The 11,900-nt window shown below is 44.3% G+C and overlaps 1 protein-coding gene across 4 annotated transcripts in view; it reads right to left on the reverse strand.

The window, feature by feature from the left end:
• PIKFYVE (phosphoinositide kinase, FYVE-type zinc finger containing) overlaps positions 1–11,887 on the reverse strand; it is a 61,779-nt gene extending 49,892 nt beyond the window's left edge. The window contains exons 1-4 of one of the 4 annotated variants that reach the window (XM_068685879.1): positions 11,658–11,887; positions 9,535–9,716; positions 7,861–8,040; positions 1,804–1,922 (exon numbers count right to left, since the gene is read on the reverse strand). In XM_068685879.1, the coding sequence (XP_068541980.1) occupies positions 1,804–1,922; positions 7,861–8,040; positions 9,535–9,706 (471 nt within the window). In that variant the 5' untranslated portion in view covers positions 9,707–9,716; positions 11,658–11,887. Of the gene's footprint in view, positions 1–1,803; positions 1,923–2,774; positions 2,920–7,860; positions 8,041–9,534; positions 9,717–11,086; positions 11,301–11,657 lie in introns of those variants that run through there. The other 3 variants (XM_068685877.1, XM_068685876.1, XM_068685878.1) reach the window with 3 other exon arrangements.
• Positions 11,888–11,900: the final 13 nt, after the last annotated feature.

Genomic DNA, 11,900 nt, shown 5'->3' on the forward strand with positions numbered 1-11,900 from the left:
AGCTGGTGGGGACCCCGATAAACAGTTTTTGCTGTGGCTCTGCAGGATGAGTCAAGTCTCTGTTTGTGCCACATGGACAGAGGGGCTATTCCAAGCAGCAGCGCATAGCTTCTGGAGCCTCTGCCCACCATCCCTCCCACGCTGACTCTGCCACACTTGCACATGGCTGGGTGTTCAGAAACTCTGCCATTGCTGGTTTCTCTGTATTTAGAGAGAAGTAAGGAGGCAGGAAACTACAGACACCTTCCAGCTCTCTGCTTCACTCACACTGGAACCAACATTCATGACAGGAACAGCCTTCAAGGTAGGATTCGGAAAAGAGGTCTGGCCCCTGTTAGCAGTAAAGGTTGCTTTGAACAGCACGTTTCAGGATCTGACATGCTTTCTACAATAGTAAAGTGGTCTTCTGTAGAACTAAACCAACTCCACAGTGAAAGAAACTCTTGCCTGAAGTGACTCAAGCAAGACATAGCTGCAGGCAGAGGCAGCAAGGCATTACCATTTGTACAGATGCTGACAACAGACTGCTTCCAGAGACAGATCTTAACTCATTCATTTACTGCTTCATCTTGCCTGTTTGAGCACTAACTTCTTCAACAGCCTCAAAGACATCTGAATTTCCAGTGCCTTCAGAAGCTGATCCAAGTTGAAAAATTAGTAGGGGCCACCCTCACTGTACTGCTCGCTGCAATGAAAGGCTTGAGTTTTGCCCTCAAAAATACCACTCTGACAAAACAAAGTTATTTTTACAAGCAGAATGGGACTGAAAGTTAAGTGAGTTTACTCAAGGTCTACCCGTAGAAGGTATCAAGCCAAAAGCCTTTTTCCAGTTTAAACGATTTGATTAAATGTACTTTCATAGAACTATAGAATGGCTTTGGTTGGAAGGGACCTTAAAAGCTAGTTCCAAAACCCCCTAGTATGGGCAGGGATGCCACCCACTAGACCAAGTTCCCCAGGGCCCCATCCAACCTGACCTTCCGGGGATGTGGCATCCACAGCTTCCCTGGACAACCTGTTCCAGTGCCTCACCATCCTCTGAGTAAAGAATTTCTTCCTAATATCTAATCTAAATCTCTTCTCTTTTAGTTTAAAACCATTCCCCCTTGCCCTGTTCATTAACTGCCCAAGCAAAAAGTTGTTCTCCATCTTTTTTTTTTTTTTTATAAGCCCCCTTTACTTTTGCTTCCTCATATCTTGGTCCCAGACACAGCTGTTTATATCATGACTTATAAATAGTTGTGGCTTCTTTTCTCAGCTAGGTCCTCCTTTTAAAGGCATCATCCAAAAGAGGAGAGGGAGGCAAAAGCAGCAAGTCAGTAGCAACCACCAGACCCTTAGCCATTTGAATCGAATTGGTTAATAGAACAAGACTTTCAAGCAAATATTGCTGAATATCTATTACCACGGTAAGTAGATTTATTTCACTCCCAGAATTCTTACTGCTTGTGACTGTCAATGTGTTTCACTTCCTCCCATTTCTTTCCTTCAAGGAGGAAAACAGTCAGGAAATACAAGACAAGGTAGTACAGAAATGGGAAGGAATGTAAAATGAGAACATCTGGTCCAGGTTCAGAAAAATGAACAACTGGCAGATTTCTGATTCTGACATGTCAGAAGTCAGCATCAACTCAAATTTGTTTCCCCTGGGCTCACACAGTAAGTTTTGAATTTATTCACTCATTCTTCATACATCTAAATAAAAAAATCTGCATGATGTATCCAAAAACAAAGCTCAAGGAAGCCCAGTAAACCATTCAGTTTCTAGATACCTCGGCCTACAAGCCCTCCTAAAAGAAGTACCTGGCTCTTCCCCTCCATGATTTCTTTGAGGCGCTTTAAGACAGTGCTGAGGCTTCTTAACTGAACTGCTGTTCGAGGATCATGACTTCCAAGAGGTGGTTCCACTTTCCTTCGATTGTCTGGAAAGGAAGGGAGAACAGTAATATTTCTTCCATGACATATACATATTTACATTATTTACATGACAATATGAAAGTGCATTAGAGAGAAAAATGTTTGTGTGTATATATATATATATATATATATATATATATACACATATATATGTACATTACAAAGTTAGTGTGTATTATTATTTCTTGCCCTACATTCCTCTTCCCCAAAAGGAGCTTCTAACGCCAGATAGCTTACTTTGACATTTAAAATCCTATTCTCCAAGTGTTTACAAGAACTGATTTAAATTCTGAGAATAAAAACATCTTTTAAAGAAGAAAAGTGAGATTCAGTCTACAACAGGAATCTTGTAATCATTTAGAAAGCACTGAAGGCATTTAAAAATGCCTTCTAGGATATTAATAATCAAAAAATAACTGTAATAATTTCTACATTCATTCTAGGACTGGTATAAGCCAATGCCTTAACCTGAACATACTTAAACATGACTACAGCAAGTCTAAGGACTCCATACTCAGTTTCTATTACAAAACAGTAACTCACAATAACATTTATCCAGAAGTTTAGGCACTTTTTTTTGTTGAAAAAGTTTTTTTTTTTAAAAAGCTGAGCTGTTGAGAATTTGTACAGGTATTCTTGTCTAACTGTACCAAAGAGAATATTGAATAAGAAGGTAACAGATAACTTCTTTCCTACAAAATTCCTGATCGTAATTAGTACAGCAATAATTCAAAGCAAAAATGGTCCTTCTCTCCAGAAGGATCTGCAGACAGTGCTGTATTTACCTTAACATTTAAACGTTTTCAGAGTCACTTTTCTATATCGACAACTTTCCTGAACAGTTTAAACTTCCTTACCAGCTTCGCTGCTCTCCATCTGACTAGCATTTCATTTTGATTTCCCGAGCCCAGGAGGAGCAGACATGGCGGCTTTCTGTTTACTGCTTTAGAGACCACTGATGTCAGCGGGAACGCTGGCAGCAGCGCTAGCAGAAGGGTGTTAACTGTTGCAGTGCAGCAAGAAGCAGGCTGTGCCTCTCTGGACAGGAGATCAAAGCCCTTAGAGTAATGTGATTAAAACTGTGGGATTCCGTGCCTCCTTTTCACGTTCTTAGTAGGTATTTTTAGTTAATCAACCCAGACATGCACATAGTGACCTCTGTGCAACAAAGAATACACAGAGGATTTTAAGAGACCCGAGAGTGCTTAAATGTAGTTTCATGGCTAGCCACTCGGGATTTATTGAAAAAAATAAATAAATATACTTTTTGGCAGGACCAAGTTGAATATTTTAGGGTGAATAAAGTGACTTTAAGATTTCAAGAAAACAATAATACTGTAGAAGTCTTTGGCTCCTCCTTACTTCTATCAAAAAGTCTATGCTGCATTTACTTCCTGGACTTTCCTGCTGTAACTTTTCAAGAGTATCTTCTTTCCAGGAATGTTGCTTCCAATTCAGGAAATCATTGTCAGGAAATTATTGGAATAAACTATAGTCCCTGCAGTACAGGACACACTCTGTCTAAAACACCACTCTTACAAAAGGATTCACCTCTATCAAGCTTAACTTGATAAGGAGCAAGGTTAACTCTTGCTCCTGATTCAAACTCCATCACTGTAAGCACCACGGTCGCTTTCTTAGTTAATGCATACATGATTTACCGTTACAGTACTGAAAGCATAAACATCTGTATTTGCTTATTTCATCAATAAATCTGCAAAAATCACCTTCACTTTCACCAACAAAGTCTTTTCAGGACAACCAGCTTATGCAACAATCATGTTTTCTATCCTTTTCTTTCTCATCTGTACATTCACTAAACACAACCTTGATATATGAAAGGAACCACACTTATATTTCCAATTAGGCTTATTTCTAAGCTATTTGTCCTCCATAAGCAAAAAATTAACTCCTACAGATCCAAAAAACATCCACACGTCAACAGTAAGCCTCAACCTTCCTGTATGTATTCAAAGCAGAAAAGTTTTTTGGGAAAACCAAAAAACATATCCTCTGAAACACTACATGTTTTTCTCCTCATCTGAACAGTGATCAGTTCTGGGAACCTGGAATACCATCCCAGCTATTCATTTTAAGGTGAATGACAAGTTTAAAATACTACAATAACTCCTTTGTTGCAACCTAACTGGTAATTTCAGTTTACAGATGCAGATGTAGAACAGGCAGCTTCACACAGTTTCAACACTAAAAAATCAACCCTGCCAGGGATGCCACAGTTTTGCTAGTACAACCCAAACTGCTTTCTAGTTATCCATTGCCAAAGTACATAATTGCACATTCAAGTGCACTCTGACAGCTCGAACACTGTACGTCAGTGACTCGAGGAAGATGTGAAATACCTCATTTCCCAAGGCCTTTTCCAACGGAAAAGAGGCTGTGGTCACGTACTTTATGCTTCCCAATAGCCACCACAGGCTTTCCTCAGGCCTTTTTCCACCCTCGTGCATTGGCTGGCCTTTCCTTACTCCTGCTAAGCCCCTTTCCCATTCCATCTTATTGCCAGTCTGCTACAATCTCGTAGCACCAACAGCATTATCCTGAAAGACGGGGGACAAGCTAGAATTGCTTTTACTAACAATTCCCCCATCTCCAATAAGTCAGCATTTCTAGTTTTCCTTCAAATGGAAGCTGTGACATCATCTCAGTACCAGACTATCTGGGTTCATTTCAGCACTTTGAAAGCACTCGGCTGGCAGCACACAGAGGTGGCGCACACACCACACACACTCCAGTACAGCCAGCTGGGCACGCTGCCTCTGTAGAAGTGGTTCCAGCTCTCCAGCACCCTACTGCTGTAAATAAGGATACAACAGATTACCCTAGAGGGAGGCCACAAGCCAGTGCAGAGTTTCAGTACTGGTTCTTCCGCCACACAACCCAGAAAACATCTCTGACCTAACCCAGTATCCAGCAACTTCTCCTATTTTTGCAAAAGCCATGAAGATGCTATTATAATGTTTTGGTGTAAGCAGTCACAAGGAAGCACACAACTGAATTGCTACATATTTGATGCTAGACACTTTCCTGCAAAAGCCACCATCCCTTCTTATTCTGCACCTGCAGTTGTCAGAAAGCACGGTCCCTGAGGACCTATCTGCTGCACAGACAGTGCTGGCTGAGGGACAGACTGGGATAGGAGTCATCTTCTTGCATCTTCAGGAGCAATTGCATTCTGCCTTTCTTTAGAGGCACCAGCAGCCTTGCTCAGTCTTTTATTTATTCATTTCAGTTTGTTTAAACTTGGTGTGTTATTTAAACTCAAGGAGGCTAGGGAGACCTTCGTGAGGGACTTAAACATTTTCCTGCCTATACTTGCCCATGCGATTAGGAAGAAGCACCTCTTAGGAGTAATGGCCAGGCCTAGAGCACTTGGAGACTGACAGATATGAGGTTGCAAGAAAACTCAACTAGATCAGACACCTCACTGTCACTGAATTGACTGGGTGAGTCAATCTACACATCTAGGTGTTTTTTTATGTATATCACATCACTTACTTCAACCCTTTGGTATCTGAGCAAAGAAAAATACTTGTGATAGGAGCTATAAATATATTTGTGATTCTTTACTGAGAATAATCTCTAAGACTATTTGTGCAACCCAGCACCAGCTGCAATGGCAGAAGTAAAATTCTCTTCTGTTCCATATTCAGAAATTCTCAATGGTCTGTTTATTCAGCACCTCTTAAGAGGAAAGAAAGCAAGAAAAATGATTTTCTAAAGCTTGCTTCAACAGAAAGGCTGATTTTGGGAGAGGAAGATGCAAGGCCTTTTCCCTCTTCAAATACAGCAAGAAGGACCTGAAAAGCCCCTCTGAAACCTCCCCACCCACCCTGTAGACTTTTACTTGAATTACACAACTCATCTTTGTTAAGAGTACCAAATGAGGACCACAGCCAGTCTCTCAGTTCCTCCTACCCCTCAAAGTAGGTGTGTGGGGAGAAGAAAATATGATGGGGAAAAAAAAATCCTAATGGATTGAGATAAGGAAAATTTAAGTACAGGGAAAGAAAAAAAAAGAAGAGGAGAAAAAAAAAAAAAAACACAAGCAAAGGGAGAAAAAAAAAAAAAAAAAGCACAAGCAAAGGTCACACTGAAGCAAAGAAAGAAAACAATTATTCTCTACTTCCCATCCACAAGCAATGTTCAGCCACACTGTGGGAAGCAGGGCCTTCCCACAGTGGTTGTTTGTGAGGACAGATGTTTTCATAACAAGAGCTCACATGCACGCACACACACCTCTCCTTCCCCACCTCTTATTGCTGAGTGTGACACCACACAGTACGGAATAACCCTTTTCTCAGTTCAGGTCAGCTGCTCTTGCCCACCCCCAGCGTGCTGGCTGTGGGGGGGGCAGAGGGAGTCTTGGTGCTGTGCCAGCACTGCTCAGCAATAGACAAAACCTGGGTGTGGTATCAAGGCTGTTCTAGCTAGAAGGGCAGAGCACAGCACTATACAGGCTGCTGTGGGGACAGAAAGTTAACTCCATCCCAGCCAGACCCAGTGCACCAACGTTAGCAGCACATCTGGGATAAGGTACTCAACCATGAGTCAGGCCACTCAGTACCCAATATCACAGAAATCTCTTCAAAAAGTCAGCAAGTCTTACTTGGTCTAGCTTTACTCCTTGCCAGGCTGATTCAACATCATGTTTTTCTACACATACTTTCATCTAAACCCAAGGACAGGCAGGGAGGTCCTGAAAAGGAGTTGGAATAATGCAGCAACAGTTTTGTTGCAGCACACATTTGACTAAATCTCAGTTCCCTGACTGCCTACTGCCGATGAATGTCAAACATGAAGATTATTCCTGCCTTTTATGTACCAAATGACCTACCTTGCCTCAAGGGTTCTAACTGACAATCCAGAGATAATACTTAAGTGATTTACAAGAGGTGACTAAGAATGAAGTAAGGTAAATTGGCAAATCAGTCAAGAGCACACAGCCGTACTTGGGGTGCCTGAGAAAAAGCTTAAGAAAGGAAAAAAAAACATCAAACAAGCTGACTTATTTGGTTTGTTGTGACAGGTACAACTGAATAGCACAAACAGCACTGAAGGGGAAAGAGGAAAATGATAAACATATCCAATGAGACAGAATGCAAATAACTTAAAAAAGATGAAAATACAAGTTGTCTATACTAGGCACGGTTACCAGGACTAGACACTTTTCTGAAAAACCCACACAAATTAACAATATTTAATATTAGATTTGTTTGCATTGAGTACCATCATCTTTGAAATACTGTCTGGTACAGGATCTTTACCCAGCTTAGCAGTTTGCTCAAGACTACCTTAAACTGCTAACAACAAGCAAGAAGATCTCAACAGGAATCCCTGCAATCTACTAACAAGCTCTTCCAGCCTTTCATAATGCCATTACACAGTTGCACGTCTGAGATGACATTTGATTCCCATTCCACCTACAAGAAATACAGCACAGCATGTGATAATAGTCCCCAGGTTACAAATAAAAAGATTCAGACAAGTACCTATTCAATTACCCTCATAACAGCTACAAGAAAAAAAAAATGCACTTAAAGCTTCCTTGAAGACACCAACATCAACCCCATTCAGTGTGAGCTCTGAAGTTGTAGTCTGCTTGTAGCTGTTAAGAAACTGAAGTCTCTCAAGACAACACAGATTTTCACAATCAAGGTTCAAGTGGTTTTAAGATGTTGGACATGTTTTAGCAGGCTTTTTTGTTCCAGTGCTTTGCAACTGAAACAGCAGAACAACAAACAGTGTCTTGCTGGAACACTGAGAAATGTTGCGGGACTATCCTGAGATCAAAGTTCAAGCTCACCAAAAAGTTCTGCTATCAATCTACATAATGAACCCTTTGTTACCTCCTTTCACCTCACTCCAAAGTATCCCAGACTGGCCGGTACAATATTCCCTTGTAGCATAAAGAGTTGAAATTACCCAGCGCTGTAGAAGCTCTTCTTTGCAGCTCACCAGATAGTTGTTTTTTGTAAGGAACTGGTGACCTCAGAGACTGAGCTCTGGTGGGATGCTGAGGACTGGACCAGCCACCACTCAGCGACTGTGGATCAGCCTGTGCTGCCTCTGCTCTCTCTGCTGAGGATGAAAGCCTGCCATCATCTGGAGGTGACAAAAAGAACAAGAAATCAATGGTTCATATGTGACAGAAAAAAACAGTATCACATGCAAAACCCTCATGAACAGCTCATTTGGATCATTATTATACATAAAAAGGACATGAATTTTTAGTCTGAAAAGTGGCATAAAAATGTGGAAATAGGCCAGTATGTAGAACTTGTCTGGCAAGGCTCAAGCTATTGCAGAAATATCCCTAATGTGAAAAGTGATTAAAAAAAATGGCAGATGTGAATTATTCTTGACATATGGAATAGTTACCTTTTATTATCAGTTTCTGCCCTGAGAGGAGATTTTCAGTTATGTTAGAAGCCAGTACTGTGGTCACACTACAATTACTGCAGTCTTTAATAAACCACCCTCCTCCATCAGGGGATCAAGTATAGACAGGTTCTCATTGATTCCAGCAACATGCCCATTTTGTGTGCTGTTTCAAAGCTGTTTTCCCATACTTTCAAAACAATACTTTGCTGACTCCAGCTACATTTACCAGAGACAAACAAATGAAGCCAATACTGACCAAATTCATGTTATTGTCAATAAATTAATCAGGACAGGTGATATTCTACTGTACAAACTAACAGCAGTCATAAGAAGTAATTATTTTTAACAGATCAGTTTACTTATGCAAAAAACTAATTTTTTCCCTTTTTCCCCAGCCCAAACATTTCAGACATATGCTTGACAGAGCTGGAAAACGAACGCACTACACAAAAGCAGGAGACCAGGCTGCTATCTCCAGCAAATATATTTACAGTATGATGCAAATATCATACTGCAAGATTGCAAGATATCATAATGCAAGATTCATCTAAGAAGGAAAAAGCAAGAACTCAGTTCTTTAAGAGCTTGCTTACTGAAAACACAAGTGTTTCCTGACACATGCAACACAAAGGCCAACATCAAATAGGACTTTTTAAATATGGAAAACTTTCATAACACCATTTGGGAACACCTAAGCCATGCAAATTAAGAATGGACTTCATATAAGCATGCTGCTTTATTGTAGCTCAGCTGTATGCCACCCAAATAAAGTTACAAGACACACAGGAAGGTGAGGAGTTGAGTAAGTCTGGAATAAGAACTTGCTTTGAAATGGCAGACATGTATTTCGCTCATATAAGCTGACAGAGGGTTACTCCTGCTTTTAGCCCTGAAAGTTTCATAAAGACAAGGGACATCCAAACACCCAGATAAGAAGCTATATATATTACTGTCTGCAGACTAGCTTGTCTCCGACCTTCACTGGCAGCCACAAGTACTAACTGCAAGATGCTGGCCGTCTTCTCCCATGGCACAGCTCTGCTATGTTACCCAAGAGCAAGCTGCAAAAGACTGGCTCACCATCTGACTGGCCAGTAGTCTTACAATATACTCCTATGTTTGGAGGTGATTTTATAAGTTTATGCAGCAGCAGAGGCCATCAGTAAAATCAACAGGATGCAAAATCCACATATACATGTTCCTCTGAGCACTTACCCTTGCTGAAGCGAAAGAGATTTACAAAAGAGCTGTAGGCCGATTTAAAAGGAGGCTCATCCTGGTCAGGAGTCAGGGGTTTGAAATGAGTGAGATGAGATGGACTGCTAGGAGAACGAGGTAGATCACCGGCAGAATCCAGCGTCGGAGACCGTTTGTCATCTGCTGCCATTTCACGTGCCCTGGAAAGAGTTCAGCAACGTGCATTATACACAGGGTGGTGAAGCAGAACATTTTCAGTCAGCTGAAGAGGAGGTGTCTCATTAGATGCTGAGGGAGGTGTTCACCCCACCTACCACAAACATCTGCTATTAGCACAGGTCAGATGGCCAAAATTAGGAGCCCAACTCCCCTGTCTGGTCAGTGGCAAGATAGCAGCATCTTCAGAGATAGCAATTCAGAGCTGCTAGAGCAACATCCAGAGCAACCAGATTAAGAAATTAAACAGCCACTTGGCTGTCTGGCTGCATGCTCTGGTTGACGCCCTATGGAAACTGACTTGCTTGAAGTTTTCATGGAGGCTCCACATGCAATGTACTACCATTCCAACTTCATCTAAAGAGAAGACCTGTCAATGCTGCAACCTCCACAGCCCTTGTAACAAGAAACCTGGAACACCTCAGCAAGCACACGGCATACTGGCTATTTGGCCAGGTTAACTTCAGAACGAGAAATAAATGAAATGCAAATAAACGCACGACTGAAAGATTAAGTTTGTTTGGTGGCGCACTGCTTCCTTTCCCTCTGTGGTACAATGACCCTGTGCAAGTCACCAGGGCAGCAACCCAACCTGTGGTCTCTTCTCATATGTAACACCTCCCATCTTCCTTATTTTCACAAGTAGCTACATCAAGGGAAGGAGGAAAAAAAAAAAACAAAAAACTGTCTATACTTGTTGACCCCACCTGCTGTGTATCAAAGCCTTCATATGGCCAAGAGTCATACCTTCCCACACTCTGTATTATTTAACCTCAATACACACCTGATTTCTTCCACTCCCCCTCACAAAGCCTACACATCTTTCCCCACAAGCTAAGGCGCTTACTACCTTCATTTTTGTTCAAGCAAGACTCGATGAAACATCTGACAGAGCTGGAACCCCGGCAGCTGACAGAGCACACGAGTGACGGCTGACACCCTTTATCCACACCAAGGATCAAAGCTCTCCAAGTCCACTTCCTGCTTTGCAGCTGATACGCGCTCCTTCACGGGAGAAGGTTTCAAGCTTCCCCTTGGGCATACGTGTATTTTGCTGGCTAGAATGCTTTCATCCAAGCTCTAGGAACCCACAGGAAAAGTCTGCGCAGTCCAGAGGAGATCCACGTGGCTGCCGGGTGGCAGGGGCACTGCTCCCCAGCTGCTGCAGCCCACGGGGCCTGCCCACTCCTCCCAGCAGCGCACAAAGGCACACATCTGGAGGCTGTAGGGCTCTGCAGGACCTGCTTACTGCTCGGTACAGCGAGCACCTCTAGAGCAGTTCCTCCCAATATACACAAAACCATAAGGAAAAAAGACATCACAAACAAAGTTTTAAGAGCAATTTTGGTCGTACTTTACGTAAGTTTGTGTTACGGGCTGGAAGGCTTCCACACCTTTCCCTCCTGCAAGCCATGGTGTACATTAACCATTGTGCGTTCCTGCAAAGCCGTTCAGACAGCAGATAGCTGAATGTGCGCGGACACCGCGCCTCACGGGAAATGCCTTCAGGTAGATCCGCAACCCTTCCTTCAACACCTAGGGCCACTGGGCACTTGCTTCCTAAACGCAAGCCAGGCCTACGCTGCCCCCGCCGCCGCCTGCCGAGCACCCTCAGGGGGCGAGCAGCAGCTCCAAGCCCCCCTCCCCGCTCCCAGCCCGGCTGGGGCCCGGCGGGACCCGCACGGCCGCGGCCCGGAGGAGCCGGAGGGCGCAGCCGCTGCTCCCGCGGGGGCGGCGCTCGCCTGGCGGGGCCGGGCCCGGCTCCCCGGGGCCTCGGCGGCGTTTCAAGCCCCCGGGGCCGATCGCCTGCCGCCTGCGGGCCGGGCCCGGCGGCCCCCCCCCCGCTCCCAGCCCTGCGCAATCGCCACCGATGGCGGCCGAGGCAGCGCCAACCGGCCCCGACCCGCCCGCCCCCGGCCGGGTACCTGCGGGACGGGGCCGCCGAGCCCCCCCGGCCGGCCCCGCAGGCAGGGGGCAGCGCTGCAGCACCCCCCGGGCCTCCGTGCCGCCTGTGCCCGCAGGCTGGGCTGAGCAGGGCAGGGCAGGGAGCGGGGCGGGCAGGCGCTGCCCGGCAGCGGGGCGCACAGCCGGGCGGGGGGCGGCCGGTTCCGGGCTCGGGGCCGTGTCCGTGTCCGGCAACCGCAGGCCCCGCCCCGCCGCCGGGAGGA

Source organism: Anas acuta, chromosome 6 (genome assembly GCF_963932015.1).
Source record: "Anas acuta chromosome 6, bAnaAcu1.1, whole genome shotgun sequence".
NCBI lineage: Eukaryota > Metazoa > Chordata > Aves > Anseriformes > Anatidae > Anas > Anas acuta.